Source organism: Ceratocystis lukuohia, assembly GCF_044167205.1.
Source record: "Ceratocystis lukuohia strain C4212 chromosome Unknown Supercontig1_pilon, whole genome shotgun sequence".
Lineage (NCBI taxonomy): Eukaryota > Fungi > Ascomycota > Sordariomycetes > Microascales > Ceratocystidaceae > Ceratocystis > Ceratocystis lukuohia.
Window position 1 is genome coordinate 4,493,308 of NW_027263520.1, and position 24,806 is coordinate 4,518,113.

The following is a 24,806-nucleotide window of genomic DNA, read 5'->3' on the forward strand; positions in this document are numbered from 1 at the left end:
GGAATGGCTTTGGAGGAAAAGCCCAAAGAGGAAGAGCCCAAGTATCTTTGGCCGCATCAAAGCACCAAGGAAAGCTGCCGATCTTTTCCACTATCTATCCTCCTGTCCACGATCTTCCCTAGTGTCCTGGGGGGCAATCGACCTCGTATTCTGCAATAGGACCTTTCATATACTCTCACCAGAGCCCTCAGATTTTATGCGTATGTGAAGTAAGGTAGTATAGGACAACCAAAAGTCCATCCCCTTTTTAATGCGTCCCAGGAAAGGTACGGCAGGCCATTGGGTGACTTGGCAGCGTGTATGTACAGTGGCAGATATTGCGGTGAGAATGTTGCAGAAGGCAATCAAATAACACCTTTTCCTCGAACAGCAAACAACCCGCCTCGGAAAGTATGGATGTTGCTCCGCATGGAGATAGGACGGATATCAAACACTTTAAATCTGAAAAGAACACAGAAGCGAGGCGGAGTCGGGATAGACTTAAACCCTACCCTACCAAATGCTAGCGAGTTGAACAAAAACCGAGACCAGGCAGAAGCAGGGAACTGGTCACTGCTAAACAGTAGGTAAGCTTAAAAGAAATTAGGGCCCAGCCAGAGTGTGTGATGTCATTTAGATGGGACTGATAGGGTTTGCGCTGGGACCGAGTACTCAGTTTAGCCAGTGCCAGTAGGTCAAGGCTACGACAGGACCAACTCAAATATTCAGCTTTATGACTGTGCTTCGAAGGCAAGTATATTCTTTGTCCGGCCTTCGGTCTAAAGTCATATTGTGCTGTAATGCGGCAGTTTAGGTTTAGGTAATTCGAAATAGCTCGGCTATGTATGTTCTTGTGCCAAAGCTTGCTTGCTGTGTATCGCCTCATTTGTTACATAACGTTCCGTTCCCGTTCCTCACATCTGCCAACAAGCAACACGAGATAATTTGTTACACTACATATAAGCCTTTGATAGGCTATACAGAAACCACGCCCACCAAGTCCTGGTGGTGTCTCTTCCTTCAGGGGAGAACACGGGGTTCTAAAAAAAACCCCAAACGCAAAGGGCCTCCCAGGGTCCTTCGGATAGAGAATAAACAAACATCATACCTGACAAGAAAAAAGCTCAGATCAAGCAGGGGAAGTATTTCCTTATACGAGAGAAGAAGAGGGTGGGGTGTGAAATCGCTGGGGCTTGGGGGAGGGTAGGTCGAGCGGAGGCGAAGTTTAAGCTGGGTATAGTATAGTTTGGGTTAAAGCAAAGTAAAGATGATTTCTTGCCCACTAAAGAGAGAGTAGATAGGCAGGTAGGTATCTGTACAAGGACTAGTGAACAACATGCGACAAGATGGTAGTTGAGTGCCGGCAAAGGAATGTCACCTAAGCCACGCTAAATGCAGCTTCACGTGTCTCGTGTATCTGCACCAATGTACCTATGTCTTAACGTCTTTTTGCAACTTTTACTTCTGAAATAGAAACACAACAGTCCTTGCCCCCTTCAAGTGTTAGAGAAGATAGACAGATAGAGGGAGAGATACATAGTCAAGCCACAAAAGCAAGGCCGACGGGAAAAGGAAGCGAAGAGAAAGCTTCAGGCAATGTGGCTTGGCGGCATGGATGTCTTGTCACCCTAGTCTCCCCCTTGTTGAGTTTGGGCTATAGATTATGGGTTGTAGGCTATGTCTGTGTGGGCGTGGCTGTAGATCCCCGGATCTTGTGGAGTAGACGGACTTTTCTAGTTTGGCTTGGCTTGGATGGTCTGACTTGGGCTGGCCTGCTAGCTTGTCCAATGCCGAACACCCACTTTCCCACTCACTCCCACACGATATTATGGAGAACGGTGCTTCTACTAGCATCACAATTGATATAAAAGGCTGGCCCTTCTCCTCCGTTTGTCTCTCTTCCTACTCTCTTTCTCCACCACCCTCATCCTCTCCCATCCTCTTCAGCATCTACCATCGTTTTCACTCCTCCTTACATTTTAACTCTTCATTCTTTTGCATTCATTCTTAATCATTTCTCATTACTCTCTCTTCTAAATCATTCAAAATGGTTGCTGCCTCTTCTCTTTTCGCCGTCCTTGCCGCTTCCGGCTCTACTATGGCTGCCGCTGTTCTCCCTCGTGGAGATGAGCTTCCTTGCATGCAGCCTTCTCTGAACTTCGAGAAGTGGACCGTCACTGACTTAACCTATGGATGGATTACGACTTCCACCAACCCCGCCCACACCTTTACCAACAGTGATGTCAAGTTCAAAGTCACTAGCGATGCTCTGTCCAATCCCATTGAGTGCACTGGACATACCACCATTCCTGACTTCAGAGGTGATCAGTGGTTTGACTGCCAGGGCACCATTGTTAGCAACATGAGATTCAGCTTCGACAGTGAGAGCTTGATGTTGAAGCTGGCCTCTGGCTGGTTGTGCGACGATAAGCAGTAAGTCTTCATCCCAACTTCTTAAATGTCGGGGAACTAGTATATTAACTCATCAACAGGTTCGAACACGAGGGCTCTGTCAAGATCCCCCTGGTTTGCACCGCTTCCGAACAGAAGACCCCTAACTGGACCCCGGAGAGCAAGGAGCCCTTCTCCATCTACCGCCAGGACTGCAAGAGCCCCGAGAACTTCGACGTTCCCAGCGACACTCCTTACGCCGGTCCTCTTGTTTTCCCTGAGACCACTAGCACTAGCACTATCCCTAGCTATGCTACCAGCACCAGCGTCGACCTCTCCAAGGCTTCTTAAGAAACCCTTTTAGCGGTTTGAAGGCCATATGTAAATATTTGGCAATGCGGTTCTTTGGGATTATGAGTTCAGCATCGTCACCCATGGCATTCGTGCAATGACATCATTGCTATTGCATACATAGTCCTGATCTTTCTATTTCTTAGCTCGTCTAGATCGTTAGCTTGTTGACCAGTATTGGCTAGAACCACGACTGGGCTCTTTTCTGTTCCTTTTTTTTTTTTCCTTCTTTTTATAACCTCCGTACATATATTTAAATTGATTCTATTATCATATCCTCTCTTTTCTTCTAAGCAATGTATGTTGTTGGTGGTTTTAAATCTGAATGGTTTTCTAAGTCATATCGTGGGAAATCTTCGGTAATATTATATAATACCTGACTCAACATTTGTAACCCTGACTAGTACAGTACCCTGCAATTTCTATCTGTGGAAATCCACAACCCTACACCCTCCCCCCCCCCCCCCCCCACTACAACTAAAAACGTGTACTCACCAGTGTTTGCTTATCTCAGCCTTGTTTTTTTATCACCAACAGGATGAACGATATTCATCTCTACGGAGTAACTACGAAAAATCGCTATGCCCTAATAAACCCGTGTAATTATATTTGTGTGAATACATTTTGCAACTTCTCAAATTTTCTCGCGTGACTTAATCTCACTAACGGCATTAAAAGCAACTATCCGTAGCTAAGTTGGTTTTGTCAACATGGAATTCTGTGATTCAATAAAAACAATATCAAGTCGGAAAGTCAGTTGCAGCCTCATTCGCGTCTTATGCCTTGTGACTGCCTTTTGCCTTCTGCCTTTTGCCTTGTGCCTCTTGCTTTTTGTATTTTTCATCTCGATACTACAAATGTCTTGTTTTCGTCCCTGTAAAAAAAAATTCGCTTCAAATTTCTTAGCATACCAAAAGGCAATCCGTCTCATTGAAAAAAACCCACTTCAAAGGAAAAAAGACCATAATTAAGGTTTTTTTTCCTATGAGTTTTCCCATTTTCTTAGTACAAACTCACCTCCAACCAATCCACTTTCACCACCAAAACGAGCGCCTCGATTCGATTGATTCCAAAACCTGTCCACTCAGCAAAAAAAAAAAACTTTTCTCATCTCGCATTATCGTCACCACGACAATAATACACACAGCTTAATAGCGACGCAGTCATTATTCTTGTAATATTCTTTCTCTCCGTAATCGACTCCATTTCCTTGGTTTTCTATATCGAGTTTTGAAGCGGATCAAGACTGAACAAATACCATTTTCGCAGCAAAGAACACCAAATCCTCTAGCTCCGTACTTCGCATTCAATATGCCCAACTTAACTTCCAGCTTTGCATCTGCTGCCGCAGGCCAGAATCAAAACGCCCGTGATTCTAGAGGCATACCTGGTGATAGAGGCTCGAGCAGTGACTGGTACGCATCATCAACTTGCCTTTGCCTCCCCCCCCCCCCTCCCCAAAAATCTCTGACTCAATCAAACAAACACATGGCCAATTTGCTGACACGGTATTGACTATTGGCTAGGAATCGCCGCGATGGACGTTCCTTTAATGGAACTCGAACTTTTCGTCGGTCGACAACCACTACTCCCTCTGGTCAATCCATTAGTTCCAATGCGTCCGCCCAGAGTCCCAACCCGAACCCGATCTCGTCGTCTTCAACCTTTCCTGTATCTGGCTCCGGAATCGATCAGTCTTCTAACTTACAAACTATCACCACCAACCCCCCAGGTGTCCCGTACAGTATGGCGAACTTTGAGCAGAACTCTACCATTCCGGCTCGTTATGGAAAGAACCAGATACTGGAGATCTTCTGCGATTCTAACCCTCAGTTGAGCTTTTCCACCGATGTCGCTAGCAGTTTGTACATGGATGGTTGGGCTCCTGGCCAGGCCGCCGCCACTACAACTGCGCAGCCTTCTGCCCAGTCTAACGGAAGTGCTGCTGCCTCCAGTGGCGTGCGGCAGTGGGGCAAGCCCAGCGACAACTCTGCTAATCAGGAGCCCGACATGTGCTGGATGCCTTCGCAGCCCGATTTTAAGCCTCTGGGACTACAAGATTTCACCGCAGAAGAGAAAGAGGTATTTAATTTTGCGGAATTGGGCCCCAAGTTTTGATTTAGATATACCTCAGTTTTGCTAACAATGTCTCCTCCCGCCATGCTTGCAGGCCTTCACCAATGATGTAAACAGCCCTCTCAAGCTCATGACCTCCAACGCCAACAACGGCCCCAACGCGAACAAAGATGGGCATTCACATGCACAGGGTACAGGAGCCAACGGTCGTAAGAATGTCACTCATTCCAACAGTAACCAGCCTTCCAACACCTTTGGCCTCAACTTGGGCCACAGTTCAGGTTTGACTTCTCCGACTTCTAACTCCAACTCCTCACGACCTTCTGTTCGGCGCCGTGAATCCGGTGACCAATACGGTAGCCTCAACTCTCCGCAAACCTCGAGATTCCCTCGGGACGATAATACCTCGTGGATTGGAAACCGGAACAAGATGTCAGAACTTCGCGAGTCTTCTACCCTCGAGAGCGACGATAATAGTGAAAATCCCCCCGTCCCACAGTCCGCTCGTGATCCTCCCAAGGGTGGCTTTTTTGGCACGGTCGGTGGCTCCTCCAAACTGCCAGCTGCTGCTTCTGGAGGCGGCCCCTTCATGATTGGGGTTACAACCTCTAGCTCGACCGCTGGATGGCCTTCAACTGCTTCTGGACAAAACACGCCCTCTATGGGTTCCTTCGGAAATTTTGCTCTTCCTGGAGCACCTCTTGTCGGACCTATCGGAGGAGCAAAGTCTTCAGTTGCGGCTGCAGGTGCCCGAGAAAGCCGCTTAGCTCACTTGATTCCTGGCAAAGACAGTGAACCATCGGTTTCTTTCAACACTCAATCCAAGACTGCAACTGCTGCCGTCGATGGAAATCTTGAGCAGGGGCGGTCATGGCGCCGCCCTAGAACCGATACTGACCCTTTTTCCGATCCGGGCCGTATGGGAACCAGCCTTCTTAGCGGTAGCCAGGGGGATAGCCCTCCTATGCCGTCTCGTTCCGCCAACATGCCATTTGAAACCCCCACCAAGAGCGGAGGGGGGCGTTGGTACTGGTGTTGGTGACATGGGTATGAGCTCGTTGTCACTTGGCCAGGGTGGTCACGATAATGACGGGCAAGATCAATTTAGCCCTTCTGCTACCAACCCTTATCGTAGCCCAGCTGGTGGTGATCGTGATAGAACTGAAGAACAAGAGCATCTCCAGCATCGCCAGGATGAGGCACACAGCAGTGGGAACATTGGCATGGATCGCCAGATAGGAGGTATTATTGGCAGTACTGGTGTTGACCAGAACTCTAGTGGATATGGCGGTCCTCGCCCTTTTGGCGGTAATCCGATTTTCGATGGAAGTGATCGTAGTCAAACTTCTAGTGCTGGTCCTAAGACTTACACTGGTCTTGGCGCCATCGGCGGCTGGCCTGGCTCTGCTACTGTGCCCAATGTGGGAACTCCTGATCGTGAACGCGGGGGTGTGGCTTTGGCAGCGCCTTTGGCTCGTCAATTTTTCCCTCCATTGGCGGTGATATCCCAACTTCCGGATTTGGTGGTAGCGTTTTTGGCCCTCCTTCTAATGGGCCTGGTGCTATTGGTGCTCCTTCTATTGGACGCCGTAGTAAACTCGAGGCGCTGTTTCCTATTTCTATGCAAACACAAATGCAGCCTCCGGATCATGAAGAGTCGGATATGCGCCAAGGTAACCTTGGCCCTATTGGCCGCGGAGGTTTCCCCACCATTGGCCGGGATACCGACAGCCCTATGCGCACTTCCAACCGCGGTTTCGATGAGCTGTTCCCCCCACCTGGCCCGCCTGGCAGCGCTCATCCACTATATGGCGGGCATGATATTTCGGCTCCCGGAACCGGACCTGCTGCCGGTACTCAAGCCACGACTCAATCTACTACCTTTAATGGACTGCCTAGCACTGGTGCTGAACGTCAAGGCACTGCTAGCACTGGCCCCTCGCGTCAGATGGTCATGCCTGATCGCATGCGATGGGTTTACCTTGATCCCCAGGGGCAAGTTCAGGGTCCCTTTACTGGCTTGGAGATGAATGATTGGTATAAAGCCAATTTCTTCTCGCCTGATCTCAGCGTGAAGCGTGTTGAAGATCCCGAGTTTGAGCCACTGGGGTCTCTCATCCGTCGCATTGGAAATTCTCGTGAGCCCTTCCTAGTGCCCCAGATCGGAATCCCCCATGGCCCCCCCACCCAGTCTAGCCACTTTGGCCAGACCCCTACTGGTGGAGTTGTTCCTCCTCTCAGCTCCGTGATTCCTGCCTATGGCCGTACTCTTACTGCCGAAGAGCAGAACAACCTTGAGAGACGTAAGCAAGAGGAGCAATTTGTTGCCGCTCAACAGCGTGACTTCTTGATGCGTCAACAAGCTATGGCGCCTAAGTTTCCTTATGGTACTGCTGTTGGTGTCCCAGGCCTTCAGCACCACTCTAGCACGCATAGTTTGCACAGCCAGCCTGGTTTTGGTACCATGGGACCTTTGGGTGCAGGTGTGCACCAGCCTATTGCCGCAGGCTTCCCACAATTTTTTGATGGCCACCTGGGACCTGGTATGCCTCAAGGTATGAGTGGCCCTCGCGAGGGTGAAATTCCTGGCATGAGTGAGTTGGACCGTCAGGTTAGTGCTTTTGGTGGCCACCCTGGCGCTAGTGGTGGTGTTAATCATGGTACAGCTCCTGGTGAGCTTGGGGGACTTTTCAACTCCCAAGGAGCTTCAAATTCTGCGGCTGAACTGGATGGAAGTGGCCTCCGTGACTCTCTTCCTGCCACCAACAACCTTGTTCAGGATGAGGAGGGCTTTAAGGATCGTATCCAGGAGTTCGAACGCCTACGCCAGGATGTCAATTCCGACCTGGACCAGCAGCATATAATCGAAGAAGAGCAGCACCAGCACCAGCAGCTGCACCATGAAGATAGCAACAGGGAGGAATATGAACCCGTCTCCGATGCTCACCGGCCTCCCAATGTCGCTGCTGAGGCCGAGCCTGAGACTGAAGCTGAAGTTATGGCTAAGGCTGAAGTTGAAGATGTGGATGTTGTCGGGGCAGCAGCTGAATTCAAGGAAGAGACAGAGACCAAGAATTCAGTGGCGGCTTCTGCCCCTTCTGCTTCTCTTTTTGATGACCAGAACTCTAGCTACAATAAAGCTTTGACTAGCGACGTTTCGATTGCTGGTGAAAGTGAAGCTAAAAATGAAAAATCTGCGGAATATGATTCCCAGCAAGAAGAATACGCGCATTTTGTTGAATCTTCTCAAACTGGCCCACAGGGCTCTGACCTGCCGATGCCTTTCCCCCCTCCTCCCGGAGCCGCTTCCCCCGCCCTTTCCTCCCCTACCCCTATGCAGCCCCCGCCACTGGCTCCTTGGGCCCGCGAAGCCAATGAATCTCGTAAGGGCCCTTCGTTGAAGGAGATCCAAGAGGCTGAAGCTGCCAAGGCTGCTAAAGCCGACCAAGCTGCTGCTGCTGCGCGTCGGGCCGCCTTGGAACAAGAAGTTGCGGATACTCGTGAGCGTGAACGGGCTATGGCTTCGATGCAGACTGGCCTCCCTACTACTAGTACGTGGGGTCAAGCTTCCGCGTCACCCGCTGCAACTGTATCTTCTCCCTGGGTGAGACCGGCTACACGCTCAGGCTCCTCTATTAGCACCCCTGTTCAAAAACAGAAGACTCTTGCCGAAATTCAGCGTGAAGAGGAGCTTCGAAAGGCCAAGGCTGCTAAGGAGAGTGCCTTAATGACGTCCGTTGCGGGATCTACTGGAAGTGCTACGGCTAGTACTGGAAAACGTTATGCTGACCTTGCATCCAAAGGTGCCCCATCATCTGCAACTTCGAGCTCGATCTTGTCTGGTAGTGGCGGGGCGGCTTTATCAAGCACATCTATTTCTAACCCAGCCGCTGCTACTACTGTAATTGGTGGCTGGGCTACTGTTGGTGCTGGTGGTCGTGTTAAGACTCCTGCTGCTCCTACAACCGCAGGTCCCTCTCGTGCAATTGGCACAGCGACTCCTAAGCCTACAACTGCCAAGCCTACTATCCTTGCCAAGTCTGGTACTACCACAGCCAAATCTGACGCGGTAGCTGCCCAGGATGAGTTTAATAAGTGGCTTATGCGTGAGCTACGGGGGCTTTCTGACGGTATTGATGGTAAGTTTTGCCAGTTTAGTGATAGTGTTAACGTAAAAGACAAGTCATGCTAACTGGTGTCCTCACAGCTTCTACCTTTGCGGCCACCCTCATGCTGCTTCCTCTAGATAGCACACTGATTTCGGATGCAGTCTATGCCAGCTCTGCCACAATCGACGGCCGCCATTTTGCTGAAGAGTTTATCCGCCGCAAGAAGCTGGCTGACAAGGGTATTGTGGAAAAGAACGGCACCTCTAACAGCGGTGCGACTGGCTGGAGCGAGGTTGCTAAGAAGAACAGCACGGTGCGGGAGCAGTCAGTGGAGAGCAGCATGTCAGGTGCAGGCTTCAAGGTCGTCCCTGGCCGCAAGAAGACTGGGAAGAAATAAATGGAGGGAGTAACTTGGTAGCCACATAGATAGGACCTGACAACGCGCGCCAAGGGTTGCTGTTGGGTATCTATTAGGATGTTGACTTTAGGGTCTTGAATACATTACCAGGGTTATGTGCGACAAAAATATGCTGCCCCACCAAAAAGGAAGATGGAATTAGCAAAAATTGCCCCTCTATAGATGCAAGCTTTTAAGTGCTAAGGGAGGTATGACAAAGTTGGCTGTGTAACTATTTTGCCTTGAGTGACGCTGAAATTCCGACAGAATTTTCTTCAGATTCCTTCTTTTGTCTTAAAACTGTTGCTATACAGGCACGTGACAGCGCATCAACGTCACAAAAGTGACGAACCAAAGCACCAGCCAAGCCTCAATCGAAACTAACTAGTGAACTCACTCGACAAACTTGCTTGAAATGACGATGCTTTCCTTGGCGCTAGACGGCAAGTTTCTAGAGGTTCTTCAGTCGCCGGTAGCGGCACAGGTCATCGCCGATTTTGGAGCTTCGTTGCCTGTCTCGACATCCTCCTCGCCAACCTTCCAGCCCTCGCCGCTTGATTCCACGTCCCTGAACCTCTCCGACGTGCTCGCAGTTGGTATTGCTGCCCTTAATGCCTTCCTGCAGGCCAACGTCACTGGCCCCGTGCTTATAAATCCCGCTGCTATTAATGCTCTATTTAGAGATGTGATGGCCAAGAGCAGCGAGCGTTCGCTGCTCTCAAGCCTGGAAGTTGATGGTGTCGCTCCGTACCAATATGCGCCCTTTCTGCCTTTGTTTGGCCTTGCGCGCCATGCTATCTTGAACATTACGCCTAAGCTTTCGCCTGAAGCCCAAACAATTACAGTGGAGGGCAATAAAATCAGCGTTAGCTGGTGGACTATGCGCATACTGGTGTGGCACTATAAGCTGCTTGCTCAGCCCAACCTAGGCTCGAAATCAGCATTCGTGCGAAGCTCACAATGGACAGATGTTCCTGACCTTTTGAGCGGTGTGACAGTGGCTATTGAGGCTGTTTGCAAGCAAGTTCTCGGCTCGGCCTCGATAACTGAAACTTCGATGCTTGAGGCCTCTTCGGAATGGAGCTGCGAGGAACAGGCTGAATTACTGCTTGAAATATCCAATTCATATCTTATGTTGGGCGTCGAAGATAAAGCTAGAGTGGCCCTCAAGCAAGCTTCTAGATTGAGTGGCTTAAAATATGTACTGTCTGGAGCCTTGGGAAAGAGAACCAAGTGGCAGGAGAAGGACACCAGCCAGCTTGTTGTCCTGGCTAGGAGTGCAACCAAAATGGAGCCTGATGCGAAGGAGGCCCGGCCAAAGGCTCTGGATTTGAATGATGACACTCTTCTTGAAACCATTGCCTTTAAACAAACCACAGAAGATAAGGCTTCTAGCTCTGGAGCTACCAATTCTTCTATAGAGTCAGAGCTTGAAGCCGAGATTTCGCCTGACAACCAGCCCCAGCTTATCCCCCTCGACAGTGCTATCCTTTTGACTGAGGCCAGCATCAAGGACGCCTTCTCTCCAATGGATGGTCTAACTGCGGAGGAGGTGCTTCCCTACGCTGTACGTGTATTGGCAGATACTAAAGTTAACTGGCAAATCTATACTCAGGCCTTGATTGTGAGATCACGGATTGAAGTTAATCGCAGCCGCACTGTTGAAAGAGGAGTCTTGCAGTTGCAGGCCGTTGTGGACCAGGTTGTTGTTGACACTACCTCTCCTTTGGTAGAAGAGCCTGCTTCCTCTTCTACTGAAGCTGCCAACTCTAATGCCTTGGCCGTTCCTACTCTTACTATTAATGGTGATTCTACTACCCCTGAGCCGCCAGTTTCTGCCCCAACGTCCTTCTTTCCTGCTCTCAAAGAATCCGATTCTGCACCTGCGACAACCCGCCTTCGCTACATCAACTCTCTATTGACACCTCCTCGCTGGCATTTGGAGTCAGAGCTGGCCTACTGCTGGGCGGGAGTTGGCTCTTTAGTGTCAGCTTTGGAGATCTTCAAGCGTCTACGGATGTATGCCGAGGTTGCTTTGTGTTTAGCCTCTACTGAGCAGGCTGGAGCCGAAGAAGGCCGTGGCGGCGGTGGCGAGAGCAAGGCACGCGGTCTTGTTCGCTGGAGGCTCTTTGAGGCAACGAGGGAAGAGGATAGGGGTAGCATGCCGAATGATATCTCATCTCTAAAACCGACTGACTTCATGGGCCCTCTGAAAGCAGAGAAAGATCTTCCCTCTGATGCTCCTCGCCTCTTCTGTATTCTGGGTGATCTTGAGAACGAGGCTTCGCACTACGAAAGCGCCTGGGATGCGTCTAAACAACGCTACTCACGTGCACAAAAGAATCTAGGCGAACACTACATTCAGCTAAAGCAACTAGATAAGGCCCGTGAAGCCTATAGGAAAGCGGTTCACGCCAACCGTCTTAATACGGAATTATGGGGCCGTCTTGGTGACCTTGAATTGAGATTAGCGGACTACGAGGCTGCTGCCGAGGCATATACGCGGGCCATTGGAGCTGCTAATGGAACAGTGGGTGGTGAAGATGCCCGAACATGGAGCAATCTTGGCTCTGCTCTTTGGAGTCTCTACCGGGAGGCTATGCAAGAGATTGCAGAAAACAAGGCCAATGGTACATCCGCTACAAAGCCCGCTGTGGCTTGCGATGAAGAGGAGGAGGAGTACGACGAGGATGCCCAGTATTCCAAGCCCTCGCGGCTTTTACAACAAGCTCTTAGCGCCTTTAAGCGCGGCTCAGCGCTCAACAGAGAAAACTGGCGTATCTGGGACAACATCATCACCCTGGCCGCCCGTATGAAGCCCGCGGCTCTGTTGGACATTGTTCCTGCTGTTCAGCGGGTTGCTGAGATCCGTGCTACCGAGGATGCCCTTGATGCTAACGTGCTGAGACTCTTGCTCACTGAGGGCATTCTCGACAAGGAGAAAGTCAATGATACGCGCGACGGCCCGTATATTCTGCCCCGTGGATCGATTGAAAAGAGCATTTACGAACTTTTCGAAAAGACCGTGGTTCCTCTTATCACATACCGCGACGACCTGTGGGAAATTATCTCGCGTGCACGTGCCTGGCGTCGCGATTTTGCCGGTGCCATTGCTGCCAGCGAGGCAGCCTGGCGTGCAGCGGTCGGCACCGCAAGTAGCGGGTCTTTAGCAGCTGCAGCATCAACAGCTACGGCTGAGCGCAAGGACTGGACTAAAGACTTGGAAGCCTGGAAGGTTGTGGTGCAACGCACCGATGAGCTAGTTTCGATGCTGGAGAACTATAGCGCCGAAGTCGAAGACATTGGAACCAAGTGGAAGTTCAAGGCTCGCAATGCCGTGAGAAGCGTGCTGGGCAAGGCTAAGGATCAATGGGAGAACACGGAGGGGTGGGCAACACTGCAAGGCTTAATGGACGGCTTGAAGACAACCAGATCGTGACGAGACTGTAAAGTGGGGTAAAGGGTTGATTGATTATCATCCACCAGATGGAAAAACAGGAGCAGAGGATGGATGGGTGGTGTTAAAAATTAGATATCTGTCTACGCATAGAAAACGCCGTTATATTGCCTAAAATCAAGATTACACGGACTGGGACCGCGTGTACCATCTACTTACAACCTTGCTTCCTTTCTGTATGTATCCTCTATGTCTCCTCCTTATCCTAGTCATCATCAATGCTGATGACTTCTGCTACGCCGGGATTCGCCGCCGTACTAGGGCCAACCCGCTTGTCGCCCGTTTTCATACCATCGTCTTTGCCCCCTCCCTGAGCCTGAGCCTGAGCCTCAGTTTCAGCCTCATCCCCATCCTCGGCTTCAGCCTCGGCTTCAGCTTGGGTGTAAAATAGCGCCGCGATATCGGACCCTTCCTGAGGCGAGACTAGAAAATCCAACACGCGCATTGCCTTGTCACCAGTCTCCGGATCAATCCGAGCCTCATAGAAGAGCTCCTCGTCGGCAAAATTCAGTCTACTCAAAGCCACTATTAGCTGCTCGAGTTCTTCGTAGCCATGACTAGACAACTTCACTCGTAGATCAAACGCTAGGCTGGATGCTGCTTTGCGGGTTGACTGGGCCTCTGATGCTTCGCCCTGCAATAGTGTAGAGCTGCTACCATACGTGACTAAGCGATAGAGAATGCTCATAGCCAAATCAATCACTGTTGCAGTTTCGTCCAGCTCGTGTGCGCCAAAGCCAAGGGCAGGACTACCGCTGCCTACGCTACCTTGACCAGTACTCGGGTCAAGTCGCAAGTCTGCATCAGAGTATATGGTACACGGCGTTCGCCCGCTAACACAGTACAATGCCTCGACAGCAGTCGTCAGGATGATAGCCACACGCCGAGTCACGTGTGGGTCGGCAGCTAAAGACCGGATACCAAAGTCTGATTGTGAAAATGCCAAAAGTGTGCGCAGAGCAGCCATATGCACAGCCCGCAGTTGGGCCGGCTGGGCCTCAGTTTCATTGTCTTGTTGGACATGATTATGAGGCTGATGATTATGTGGAGTAGGACCTGGAATCAGCGCCTGCGCGTCTAGAGTCAATAGCTTAGTAATGCGCTCAAAGACTACGGCCGCCACCTTGGAAGGCTCCATATCAGCCGATATGGGGCCGATGGATTCATTCAGACCGCTTGTAGCCAGAATATCCAACATGAGAACTATTTCGCCGGGAAGGGTCCAGTGGCGAGGGGACAGCCCGAGAACGACTACGTCACGAGTCATAGCAGACCATAATTGCCTCCGTAGGGCACCAGGTGGTTTATCAGGTCGATCAGAAGCCACAGAGCAACCGAGAGCTGTCAGATGAAGCAACTCTAAGAGAGCGACAGAAGCGCCTAGCGCAGTATTCGGGGCGGATGTTCTGCGAGAGCGATTGGTGAACAATTGCGTCAGTGCAGAGATAATAGTAGGGACTATGTTTGGCAAAAGTGCAGGAACAATACTCCATGTATGCAGACGCAAAGTGAAGCCTAGAATAGTGGCTAGAGGCTCAAAGGGGGGCGGGTATTCGTCGTCGACGCAGGCACCCAGCAAGGAAATTATATGGGAGGCAAAGTCTGCTAGCACCTGTAATGGCTGTGTTGGCGAGCCCATAGTCGGCAGGGAATGTAATATAGATGCTCCTAGTGAAGCGTGGGGCCTTGAGGGGAGGTGGTAGGAGAAGAGGGACTCAAGGGTTGAGCAATGAACGCGCGCCTCATGATCAAGGATGAGCTTAAGGAAATCAAAGGAGGGCACAGGTACGGACACAGACACAGGCACAGCCGCGGCTTGTTTACCTGCTTCTGGTGAGACTGCCCGCGAAAGAGCATTCCCACCGTCTAACATAACATGATCTACTTGACCTCCGCAATCACCATGGTCCTCCATATCCAGCTGTGGTACGGGCGAGTCTAGAACATTGCGTTTACGCTTGTTCTTAGTTGGTGTTCGTTCTAGGCCTGATGGCAGGATCCCCGAAACCGAGCGGCTGGCTCGCTTTCCAGGACTTGGCGCCAAATCAATGTCATCGAACCCGTCTGCTAAGGCCCAGGTTTTAGTAGCTTTTCGTGGGGTCGTCGGTGGCTTCCCGGCAAGACTCGTCGATGTAGATGTAGAGACCGTAGATAGACCAGATTGGTGGTTGTCCCGGACCCCAACAGGACGACGGTTTCGGCTGTCGCTATCACGAAGCTCTTGCTGGAGAAACTTGAGCTCAGTTTTGGCAATCTTCTCAGCAGTCTGCGCGGCTTCTAGCGTTTGCTTGAAAGTCGATATTTGTGCATCGTGCCGCTGTCGTACTGCAGCTAAAGACACCTCGTGATCTTTAGATGTGCGTTCAAGCTTAGACCGTACAATAGCGGTCTCTCCCTTGGCAGAATTAAGCTGCTGTGTAAGAAGAGATATCCGACGCTGTAGTTCGAGTGCATCTGATGTATCAACCTCGGCCACATTCAGTGGAAGTGTCGAGTTGGGAGCATAGGCTTGTGAGGCATGGAGAGCGGCCGGTCGTGACTGGTAGGGTTGCTGGGATTGCTGAGACAGTTGGATGGATTTGGTTTGCTGCGATGGGTACGGCTGCACAAAGGGCCGATTAGGGTTCGACTGAGATGCTGGTGGCCTAGAGTATTGAGTGGGCTGTGGTCTATTGTACTGTGTCGGCTGCGGCCTATTGAATTGTGTTGGTTGGGGCCGGTTGTATTGTGTGGGATGTGGCCTGTTGAATTGAGTAGGCTGGGGTCGAATAGAGCCATTCAGGAGCTGGGAAACTACCGGGCCAGACACAGACTGCTGCTGCTTGGGCGGGAGCTGCGGACGGACTGAACCTCCAGGCGGTGGGCGCATGGGCATCGCAGAAACTGCTGGGTTTCTCTGTGGCGGGAGATGCCGGGAGCCGGGAGCCAGGGCATTGTAGTTGTATGGAACGTAGGGAGCAGCAGGTTTCGTGCTGTATGCATGTGACTGTGCTGCTGCGTGCGACTGCGGCTGTTGCGTTGACCCCACGGCCTGTGCCTGGGTAGCCTGGATAGCCTGTTGCTCAAGTTCTAACAAAGCACCATCGGTAAGGTCGTCGAGTTCATCGTCGTCGAATTCATCAAACTCCATTTTTGTGTCATGGTGTATTGATTTGTCGGTTCGCAACCTAAGGGGATGTCGTGGAAGAAGAGAGAGCTAGAAAGTCACGATAGTTTGTCAGCCTTGTCGCGTCCAAGCTTTTTTGTTCGACGTGGTGGTGGGGCAGGAAACAGACAATCCTTCAGCCTCGTCAAATTTGGTTTGATGGGGAAGATGAAGAATCCTGACAGCGACCCAGCGGGGCCAAGACCGAGCCCAACAAACAGGGCGGCGACAAGCAAAATGAACCCTAATCCATTTAAGGAGCAAAGCTAGGTAAATTTCCGTGGCAGCCGCATCACTTAGGTTGCTAAATAGGTAGGTATACTGTGCTACGGGTACATACAGCAAGGCCTTAATAAGTTAACCCTAGCAACCTAGGCTATAGCTTTGAGCTTTTGTCAAAGGCTTTGTGCTATGGCTCAAGGCAGTAGTTTATCTTTTAATTGTTAATAATTCTTTCTTTCATTCTCTTCAGTCTGTCAGTCTTCAATTCAAGTCAAGTCGAGTCTTCTTTTGTTCCTTTGTCTCTTTTCGCATTTCTTCTACTTCATCGTCACTCCTTTTCTCTTTCTTTTTCTTTTCTTTTTTTTTTTTTTTTTTTTTTTTTTACTGGCTTCTACTTGCTTAATTTGACTCCACAACAAAGTCAAATTTCCGTCCTTTTTATTCTTTTATTTTATCTTCGATCTTATTTTCCCCCAACTAATATTGTCTTCTTTTCTTCCCTTTCTTCCTCTTGGCTCCCACCTGACTTCAATTCTTGTGTGAGACTAGTGAACGGCGACAAGACACAGGCTTCTATCCCCCCTCCAAAAAGGAGCTTTGACCGATCGACCCGACCCGACCGGATCCAAGACTAAGGACCGACTTCCTGTCCCAGTCTGACCATACCGACCCGACTCTTCCGCAAACTATATTCGCCATGGCTCGGAGCCGCAAAGGCAACAAGGCCGGCTCGCATGCCGGTGATGCTAGCGATGATGGCAGTTGCAGCTCACCTGTGCAAAGCCACAGGTCCATGGCGCAAAGTAGTAACCGAGCGAAACCGGCTGTTGAGGTGAGATACTATAACCAATCCTCTTGTCCTCGTCCCCGCGTGCATCCTTGTTATCTGTCTCCTATCCTTCGATTCTTCACTTGCTCCTCGTCTCTCGTTATTTCTGTCACCCCGCTACGCTTGTTCATTTCTTGACTAACTCTCTTGCTTCTTCCCTAGTCCAAGGAAGACCAGCGCCAGGCCGAGTTTGAAAAGAAAAAAGCCAACTTCTTCACACGTACTCTATGGACCCTGATTATGGTCTTCGGCTTCGTCGCCGCCCTTGCCGCCGGCCACATCTACGTCATCGTCATCATCACTGTTGTGCAAATAATCAGCTTCAAGGAGGTCATCGCCATCGCCAATGTGCCCAGCCGTGCCCGCCAGCTGCGGCAGACCAAGAATCTCAACTGGTACTGGCTAGCTACTACTATGTACTTCTTGTACGGCGAATCTGTAATTTACTACTTCAAGCATATCGTGCTAGTCGACAAGGTGCTGCTACCGCTGGCCACCCACCACCGCTTTATTAGCTTTGTGCTCTATGTGTTTGGTGAGTTTAGCATGAGACAAGAAGAGACTCAAACAAAACAGTCTCTAGTCTTTTATATCCCACACTGCCTATTTCCCATGCCTCTCGCCCTTACTAACGTATGATGACAGGCTTCGTCTTCTTTGTCTCCACCCTCCAGGCCGGCCATTACAAGTTCCAGTTCACCCAGTTTGCCTGGACTCACATGGCCCTCTACCTCATCGTTGTCCAGGCGCACTTCATCATGAACAATGTCTTTGAGGGCATGATATGGTTCTTGCTTCCCGCCACTCTTGTCATCAACAACGACATTTGGGCTTACATTTGCGGGATTACCTTTGGCCGTACCCAGCTGATCAAGATCTCGCCCAAGAAGACAGTCGAGGGTTTTATTGGCGCCTGGCTCATGACGAACGTCTTTGGTGTTCTTACTGCGAAGCTAATGATGCGTAGTGGTTTCTTTATTTGCCCTGTCACTGTGAGTGTTTTTCTCTCTCCTGCTTCCGTTGAAGTTCTAGAAAGAAAAGAAGAGCAAGATAACTGCTCCGCTCTTCTCTGCATCAAGTGTAAACACTAACACCTGGAATTTAGGATCTTGGTGCCAACGTCTTCACCGGCCTTGACTGTGTACCTAACCCCGTTTTCGTACCCAAGGTCTACTCGCTGCCCCAGTTTGTATTCCTGCCTCCCGGCTTCAACTTCTCCTTCACCACCGAACCCATGATGTTCCACACCCTGGCCCTGGCAACCTTTGCCTCTCTGATCGCGCCATTTGGTGGCTTCTTTGCTTCGGGTCTCAAGCGTACCTTTAAGATCAAGGACTTTGGTGACTCGATCCCTGGCCATGGTGGTATGACGGACCGCATGGACTGCCAGTTCATCATGGGATTCTTTGCATACATGTATTACCACAGCTTCATTGCTATTCACAAGGCGTCGCTGGGCAGCGTCATGGAGACTGCCATTACTGGCCTGACTGTCGAGGCTCAAATTGAGCTTGTGCGTGGCATGGCCAAGCATCTGAACAACCAGGGCGTGTGGGGTGCAAAGGTAAGACAAGGAATTCCTACCGTGGTGTCAAACGGCCATTTTAGTCTGGAGAATTTCTCACTAACAACTTGGCTTGCTTACAGACTCTCGAGTGTCTATCGGATTCCATGACGCAGTAGGTAATGTGGTAGTAGTAGTAGTAGTAGTAGTGGTAGAGGAGTGCGCACATACAAAGTACGGGGGTAAGCCTCCTTTTTGTTCCTTGGTTCTGCCTACTTTGTCTACTATTGTCTCTGCAACCGTTTTACATAGGATGGGACGAGCTCACCAAAGGACGAGACAAAACGCAACTTGCGGCAAAGAGAGAACGTTCTTTTCTTCGCTTTTCCTCCTTTTTCTACTGTATTTGTTGAGTGCTGGGGTTTTCATGACCTCTGAGAAAAAAGCTGTCCTGTTTAGAGTTGGATGAGGCATTATTATTAGCAGCAAGAAAAAAAGTTATTTGCATGTGAAAACGGGACCCAAGCAAGCACAACCACGCCAGTAACCAATGAAACAAACCCAGCATACAAAGAATTAAGCAATGTGCATAAAGACAAGCAACGTGTTATCAGTGCTCACGATCTAGAGTTTGCTTGCTATCTAGTCCATATATGTTCATCCCCAACACTTTGCACTCTCAACCGCCAACAGGATCCACGCACTCCTATCGCCCCCCACGCCCGCCCTCTTTTTTCCCCTCTACTCAACCATCACAATGCGGCCTTCTAGTTTCGGTGCTATCACCCGTGTCCAGTCCACTGCCAAATCCTCCTGCTTGGCTGCATCGCAAACGACGGTATTGACTCCTGCCTTGTGAGCCCATTTGGCGAAGAACTTGCGTAATAGGAGAATCTCGCTGTCGATCTTGTCAACCTCGTCGTCCTCGTTGTTGTCTTGATCATCTGCCTCCTTATCACCAGCCTCAGCCTCTCCATCCACGCTCCCGTTGTCGTTGACGGGCCTGCGGCCAATACCCAAGCGACGATTCAACCATTTGTTCCATGCTGATGTCCCTGCTAGGCCGGTGGATTCATCAGCCTTCTGGATGTTGGTGGTATCTGCAGACTCTAGTGGCACTAGTTTATGGGCTATTGAGTCCCAGTGAGTGCTTAGATACCGCCATTTGCCAACTGTGCGAAGGCTCATAAAGTACTGTCGCATCATGGCTGAAATCAGGATGCCGTTTTCTTCGCACACGATTTCCTCAGCAACGCCGCCTTCTGGCTCAACAAGGAGAGAACTGTAGCCATCTGTAAGGCAAAACGGGTTAGTTGGCTGCTTTTGAAAAGAGGGCTAAAACAAACCGCTACTGCTACTGCTGTCTTAACTTACCTTTTCCACGGCCCATATACCCCCGTGTGGCTAGTGTGTACTTTTTGTCTAGCACAATAGGGCTCCCGCCTAACTTGGCCTCAACGATTCTCTTGCCAGGCGCAAGCTTGGGGTCAAACGTGTAGACAATGTTGGAGACTTGGGGGAAACGGCCTTCGAGGGCCGGGTATTGGCACACTCCATTTTCTAGGGCATCCCAGATAGCCTGGCCCGTGACTCTAATGAGGATTGCAGGATCTTCAAAGGGGAAGCAGTTGGTGATGTCCTTGACAAGAAGTACTCCAGGCGGGTAGATTGTGTCTCCGCGGATCGTGCCAGAGGCCATGAGTGCCGCATCCGCCCCATAATGCCCACGCATGATGTCGCACACAAAGTTTCCTATGTTGCTTTCACGCGTGCGCACAGTCACAAAGCGGGCATCAAGTGGCACAGCAGTCCATCCCACCGGCTTCGCTAGGTCGTGTTTTAGCGAGGCTGTCAGATTTTCGACGAGAGCGCTAGCTTCAGCGTCTGGGGCCACGTCGGAGCAGATATCGCGGCGGAGGATGTCAAAGTCCCACTTTCCAGAGCCGTCTGTCCTTTTCCAGCCCTGGATGTAGCTCAGGTTCTTGAAATCGGTGCCAGATCGCAGCACGTGCGTGCCCTTGATGTAGGCGTGAGCGTAGTAGTGGTCGTGGCCTCCGAGAATCAGGTCAAACAGCCCGTCCGTGTTTTCCGCCAGCTTGTTGTCGTTGGGCTCTCGCTGGTGGCTCACACAGACAACTAGATCAGCACCGTCAGCCCGAAGCTTGGGCACGATTTCCTTTGCAACGGCCGAGGCAGACTTATAGATAATGTTGGGCGGCAAGCTGTTGATGGTGGCCAGCCATTCACGCTCACCAAGGCCCAGAAAGGCGATCTTGACCCCAGTAGGAGTAGTGATCCAATGGGTTTGTTTAGCGCCGCCCAGGGGGATGTTATCGCCAAGAGCAGGATCAAAAACATTGGCAAGGAGCCAGGGAAATGTGCACTTGGAGGTTAGATGAGAGAACTGAGCCACACCAAAATCGAAATCATGGTTCTGATAGTGTGTGTGTTCCCAGCCGTTGGGGAAAATGGATTAGCGTAGGAAAACTAGGCTTGGAGCGATACACACGATACTTACGCCTACACAGGCAACATCAGTTCCAATAGTGTTGAGGACGGGGACCATATGTTCGCCTAGGGCAGCGGTGTCAGCGGCGAGCTAGGATGCAAAAGACGGATGCTATTTTCTTTTTTTCTCTTCTTTGATTTTTCCTCATACTCTTTCCGCTTTCAAAGCCCGGAATCCCGGAACCTCTACAAGCGTCACAGGGGGGGGGGGGCTCACTCACCTTTAGTTACCGAACTTTCCAAGCTAGGATTGAAGGCATCGCCAGAAAACACCGTCACCAGGCCTGCCGTCTTGGTCTCAGCAGACTCCCGATACTCGTTGACAACACTGACGAAACGGGCAAGGCCGCCAACAGGTTCCGCACTTGACTGCTCCAGGTGGTAGACATCGTTGTAGTGTAGCAGCCGAACGTAAGCAGTGGCAGGGTTGTCCGAGGGGCGATTGGACTTGTAAGTCACCGAGGCATGGGATGGGAGGCTCATAGTAATGATTGGAATGAGGCTAGCTAGCGAAAGATGTGGCTAGGCGGCGGGGACTAGAAGATGCGGAATGAGTAAGTAAGGCAGGCAGGAGAACAAGAAGAAATGAGATAAAGGGCGCGGGGCTGGGGAAAGAACCAGGGCAGAGCCAATAGAGATATATAGATAGGGATGGGATCATACATAGAGCGGGATAACATGCACAGGTTTAGTTGTTCGAGGGGTACGAGACAATAGGCTAAGGCTAGACTACGCCATACGTCAGGCTATGGTATAGGCTATAGATAACAGATCGCACACTAGAGAGCTGGAGCTACACAAAACTGCATAGCTAGAAGTAGCTTGTCTAGCTAGCTGTATGCAAGGTGTAATCATTGGCCAATCGCTGCTGCCCAATTAGTCGAAGAGGGGGGCCTGTAGCTTGTTTTGCATGCATATATCTGAGACGGCCTCGCATGAGAGAGCGAGTACAGGAGTACCTCATACCCTACAGTAGTTACTTCTGTGCATTGAGAGAAGTGATCCAATTAAAGTTGATGCAATAAGCTAGGTAACTATGTACAGCATGCAAGCACACGCAATACATAGTACCCCGTGCCTGTGCTTACCCTACTATGCTCTACATATATGGACGCACCTCCAGCACAGTGCATGTCCCTTTTACTGCCACGTTTCACCTCCAAATGGCGGATAGAACAAACAACTCCCCCTCTCCCCCCAGCACCCAGTCAATCACACTGCAGCCTCTATTTGACAAGACGACAGCCGCTGATAGCGCTACTATGCACAAAGGCGCACCCTCCCACAACTGGTAGGCCATTTACAAGCCCAGAATCGACAGGCCTAGCGTTGCAAGGCCAGGAACACCCTGCACAAAGAGAATCTTCTTGCTGCTCGTAGCTGCACCAAATATTCCCGCTACGCTCACACAGCCCGCAAAGAACACCTTCAGTTGGCTGGCAAATGCCGTGTCCGGATGCACCAGACCCCACGCCAGCCCGGCTGCGAGAAACAGATTGTACAGGCCCTGGTTAGCAGCCAGCACCTTGGTGTTCTCAGCAAACTCAGCCTTGAGGCCAAACGCACGGCGGCCTGCAGGCTTAGTCCACAGAAATATTTCGAGAACGGCAATGTAGCCGTGGAGGGCCGAGAGAGCCGCGGTGGCTGCAGTAGCAAGCATAGTAGCGAGAGAGAGGACGAGGAAGAGAAAGAAGAAAAGGGAACAAGACTGTGCGCTAAATGAGGCAGGGATTTGCGGGCAGCCTGGAAGTTGTTGCGGGTAGGAAGAGAACTAAGTCAAAGGGAAGGCGAGGAGAAGAAGCTTCTGTTGCCATCATCCCTCTCCCAGTCTCTGCGGAGGTCCTTTCTTCTCAAGCCTCGCTTTTGGCCACCCCCTCCCCTTCCCACCACAAGTGCCGACACTACCAAGCACTAGGGTTAAAAGGGTTAGTGAATTAAGCTTAAGCCAAAGCTCCAGTTACCTCGGCTTGTGAGAGGGAGGCCCAGAAGCTAGCCAATTAGAGCCTGCGCGCATTTAGCCCATGCGACCAACCTGTAGCAAGCTGCCGAAGCCGAGCATTTGGAGAAGCGCGGCCTTAAACTTGCTTACTTACGGTGCTTATTTTGAAAGCAGCTTGCTATATATATGTGCATGCTGGCGTGCCGCGGTGTTGTCTCTTTTTTCACTATTGCACACTCTCTCCTAGTTTTAATAGTCCTCTCTCCCGCACTTGTCTTCTCACCACTTGCTTATTATATCCTCTCCACCAAACTTACCAGCCATGACCGAACGCGTCGCTTCACTTCTTAGTCATCTCGCTCCCGGCTCCAGCCTGTCCAAGATCCAACAGAAAAACCCTGACGATGTGGTCATCACTCTAGCCGTGCGTACACCGCTGTGCAAGTCTTTCAAGGGCGGCTTCAAGGACTCCCAGCTCGAAGACATAGTTTTTCTGCTGCTGCAACAGGTTAAGCAGCGCAGCGGGCTAGACCCCAAGCTAGTAGAAGACATTTGCTTGGGCAACGTATGCTTTCCCCTTCGTCCCCCTTTCCTAGTCTAGGCTATGTAACCCCCGCCAATCTACTTGCGATATGCTAACTAGCTACTGACTTTTACCCGCTATAGGTCTCAGATGGCAAAGCCTGCTACAAGCTGCGCTGCGCTGCGCTCGCCGCTGGATTCCCAAACACCACATCTGCCTATTCTGTCAATCGCTTCTGCTCGTCCGGTCTCAAAGCGACCGCTGACATTGCCGCTGCCATCTCTACTGGCTCTATAGAGATAGGCCTTGCTGTCGGTGCAGAGTCCATGACGGCTGGTGGTGACAAGATCGAAGAGCCTTTCTCGCAGACTGTCCTGGATGCTAGTCAAGAAGCCCGCGACTCGATCGAGCCCATGGGCTGGACTAGCGAAAATGTCGCCAAGGACTTCGGGTTGAGTCGCCAGGCCTTGGACGAGTACGCTGCCGAGTCTTACCGCCGTGCGGAGCAGGCCCAAAAGACGGGCGCGTTTGACGATGAGATTGTTCCTGTAGTCGCCAAGGTCAAGGGCCCCGATGGCGCATTGAGAGAGGTCACCCTGACTAAGGATGAGGGCATCCGGCCTGGCACCACAGCCGAAAAACTCAGCAAGGTCAGGGCCGCCTTTCCCCAATGGGGAGGCGCAACTACAGGTGGAAACGCCTCTCAGATCACCGATGGCGCCGCGGCAGTGCTGCTAATGAAGCGAAGCACGGCCCAGCGTCTTGGCCAGCCTATTCTGGCAAAATACGTGGGCAGTACAGTGGCTGGCCTGTCGCCCCGAATCATGGGCATCGGCCCTACTGTGGCCATCCCAAAACTTCTCAGCCAGCACAACATCACTCTGAGTGACATTGACGTCATAGAGGTCAATGAGGCCTTTGCGACCATGGCTGTCTATACTAAAGACTTCCTTGGCCTTGACTACCAGAAGATGAATCCCAAGGGTGGAGCCATTGCTCTTGGACATCCCCTAGGCTGCACTGGCGCACGGCAGATCGTGACTGGCCTGAGTGAGCTGAGGCGGCAGAAGAAGAAGATGCTGCTCACGAGCATGTGCATTGGCACTGGAATGGGTATGGCGGGACTGTTTGTGAACGAGGCGTGATTTCATTTACAAGTAGATGGGGGAGGAAGACAGGGTACACGCATCTGAAGTCATGCGCAGATGCATAGAGCCAAGTTTGACACAATACAGGATGGCTCAGAGCCAAGCTGTGCTGCCCTTGCTTTTTTTTTTTTTTTTTTTTTTTGCATTGGAGTAAATGATATACGGGTTGGAAGAGAGGTAATATGTCAATTTATAAAATTAGCCTAGTCAGTTTCATTTCGGTCATTT

At 50.9% G+C, this 24,806-nt stretch overlaps 8 protein-coding genes across 8 annotated transcripts; 5 read left to right on the forward strand and 3 right to left on the reverse strand.

Annotated features, from left to right (window-relative positions):
- Nucleotides 1-2,026: 2,026 nt before the first annotated feature.
- On the forward strand, nucleotides 2,027-2,721 carry HOO65_011110 (uncharacterized protein; the record flags this gene model as incomplete). The annotated part of the gene is made up of 2 exons (XM_071006151.1): nucleotides 2,027-2,412; nucleotides 2,472-2,721. The coding sequence occupies 2 exons, from the start codon at nucleotides 2,027-2,029 to the stop codon at nucleotides 2,719-2,721; spliced, it is 636 nt and encodes a 211-aa protein (XP_070862932.1).
- A 1,311-nt stretch (nucleotides 2,722-4,032) lies between these two features.
- Nucleotides 4,033-9,303, forward strand: HOO65_011111 (GYF domain-containing protein mpd2; the record flags this gene model as incomplete). The annotated part of the gene is made up of 6 exons (XM_071005246.1): nucleotides 4,033-4,136; nucleotides 4,248-4,803; nucleotides 4,892-5,823; nucleotides 5,906-6,389; nucleotides 6,437-8,936; nucleotides 9,005-9,303. 6 exons carry the CDS (start codon nucleotides 4,033-4,035, stop codon nucleotides 9,301-9,303), a joined length of 4,875 nt encoding a protein of 1,624 aa, XP_070862933.1.
- Nucleotides 9,304-9,718: 415 nt separating this feature from the next.
- On the forward strand, nucleotides 9,719-12,742 carry HOO65_011112 (tpr repeat-containing protein; the record flags this gene model as incomplete). The annotated part of the gene is made up of 1 exon (XM_070999881.1): nucleotides 9,719-12,742. The coding sequence occupies one exon, from the start codon at nucleotides 9,719-9,721 to the stop codon at nucleotides 12,740-12,742; it is 3,024 nt and encodes a 1,007-aa protein (XP_070862934.1).
- Nucleotides 12,743-12,965: 223 nt separating this feature from the next.
- HOO65_011113 (DNA repair protein Rad26) lies at nucleotides 12,966-15,890 on the reverse strand (the record flags this gene model as incomplete). Its single annotated transcript, XM_070999882.1, has 1 exon — nucleotides 12,966-15,890. The coding sequence occupies one exon, from the start codon at nucleotides 15,888-15,890 to the stop codon at nucleotides 12,966-12,968; it is 2,925 nt and encodes a 974-aa protein (XP_070862935.1).
- Nucleotides 15,891-16,824: 934 nt separating this feature from the next.
- HOO65_011114 (putative phosphatidate cytidylyltransferase) lies at nucleotides 16,825-18,639 on the forward strand (the record flags this gene model as incomplete). Its single annotated transcript, XM_071005664.1, has 5 exons — nucleotides 16,825-16,959; nucleotides 17,119-17,491; nucleotides 17,602-17,948; nucleotides 18,062-18,520; nucleotides 18,604-18,639. 5 exons carry the CDS (start codon nucleotides 16,825-16,827, stop codon nucleotides 18,637-18,639), a joined length of 1,350 nt encoding a protein of 449 aa, XP_070862936.1.
- A 562-nt stretch (nucleotides 18,640-19,201) lies between these two features.
- Nucleotides 19,202-21,451, reverse strand: HOO65_011115 (Trifunctional nucleotide phosphoesterase proteinYfkN; the record flags this gene model as incomplete). Its single annotated transcript, XM_071005525.1, has 4 exons — nucleotides 19,202-19,752; nucleotides 19,835-20,894; nucleotides 20,979-21,059; nucleotides 21,200-21,451. The coding sequence occupies 4 exons, from the start codon at nucleotides 21,449-21,451 to the stop codon at nucleotides 19,202-19,204; spliced, it is 1,944 nt and encodes a 647-aa protein (XP_070862937.1).
- An 817-nt stretch (nucleotides 21,452-22,268) lies between these two features.
- On the reverse strand, nucleotides 22,269-22,628 carry HOO65_011116 (uncharacterized protein; the record flags this gene model as incomplete). The annotated part of the gene is made up of 1 exon (XM_070999883.1): nucleotides 22,269-22,628. The coding sequence occupies one exon, from the start codon at nucleotides 22,626-22,628 to the stop codon at nucleotides 22,269-22,271; it is 360 nt and encodes a 119-aa protein (XP_070862938.1).
- Nucleotides 22,629-23,229: 601 nt separating this feature from the next.
- Nucleotides 23,230-24,575, forward strand: HOO65_011117 (3-ketoacyl-CoA thiolase, peroxisomal; the record flags this gene model as incomplete). The annotated part of the gene is made up of 2 exons (XM_071005860.1): nucleotides 23,230-23,472; nucleotides 23,574-24,575. 2 exons carry the CDS (start codon nucleotides 23,230-23,232, stop codon nucleotides 24,573-24,575), a joined length of 1,245 nt encoding a protein of 414 aa, XP_070862939.1.
- Between the last annotated feature and the right edge of the window lie 231 nt (nucleotides 24,576-24,806).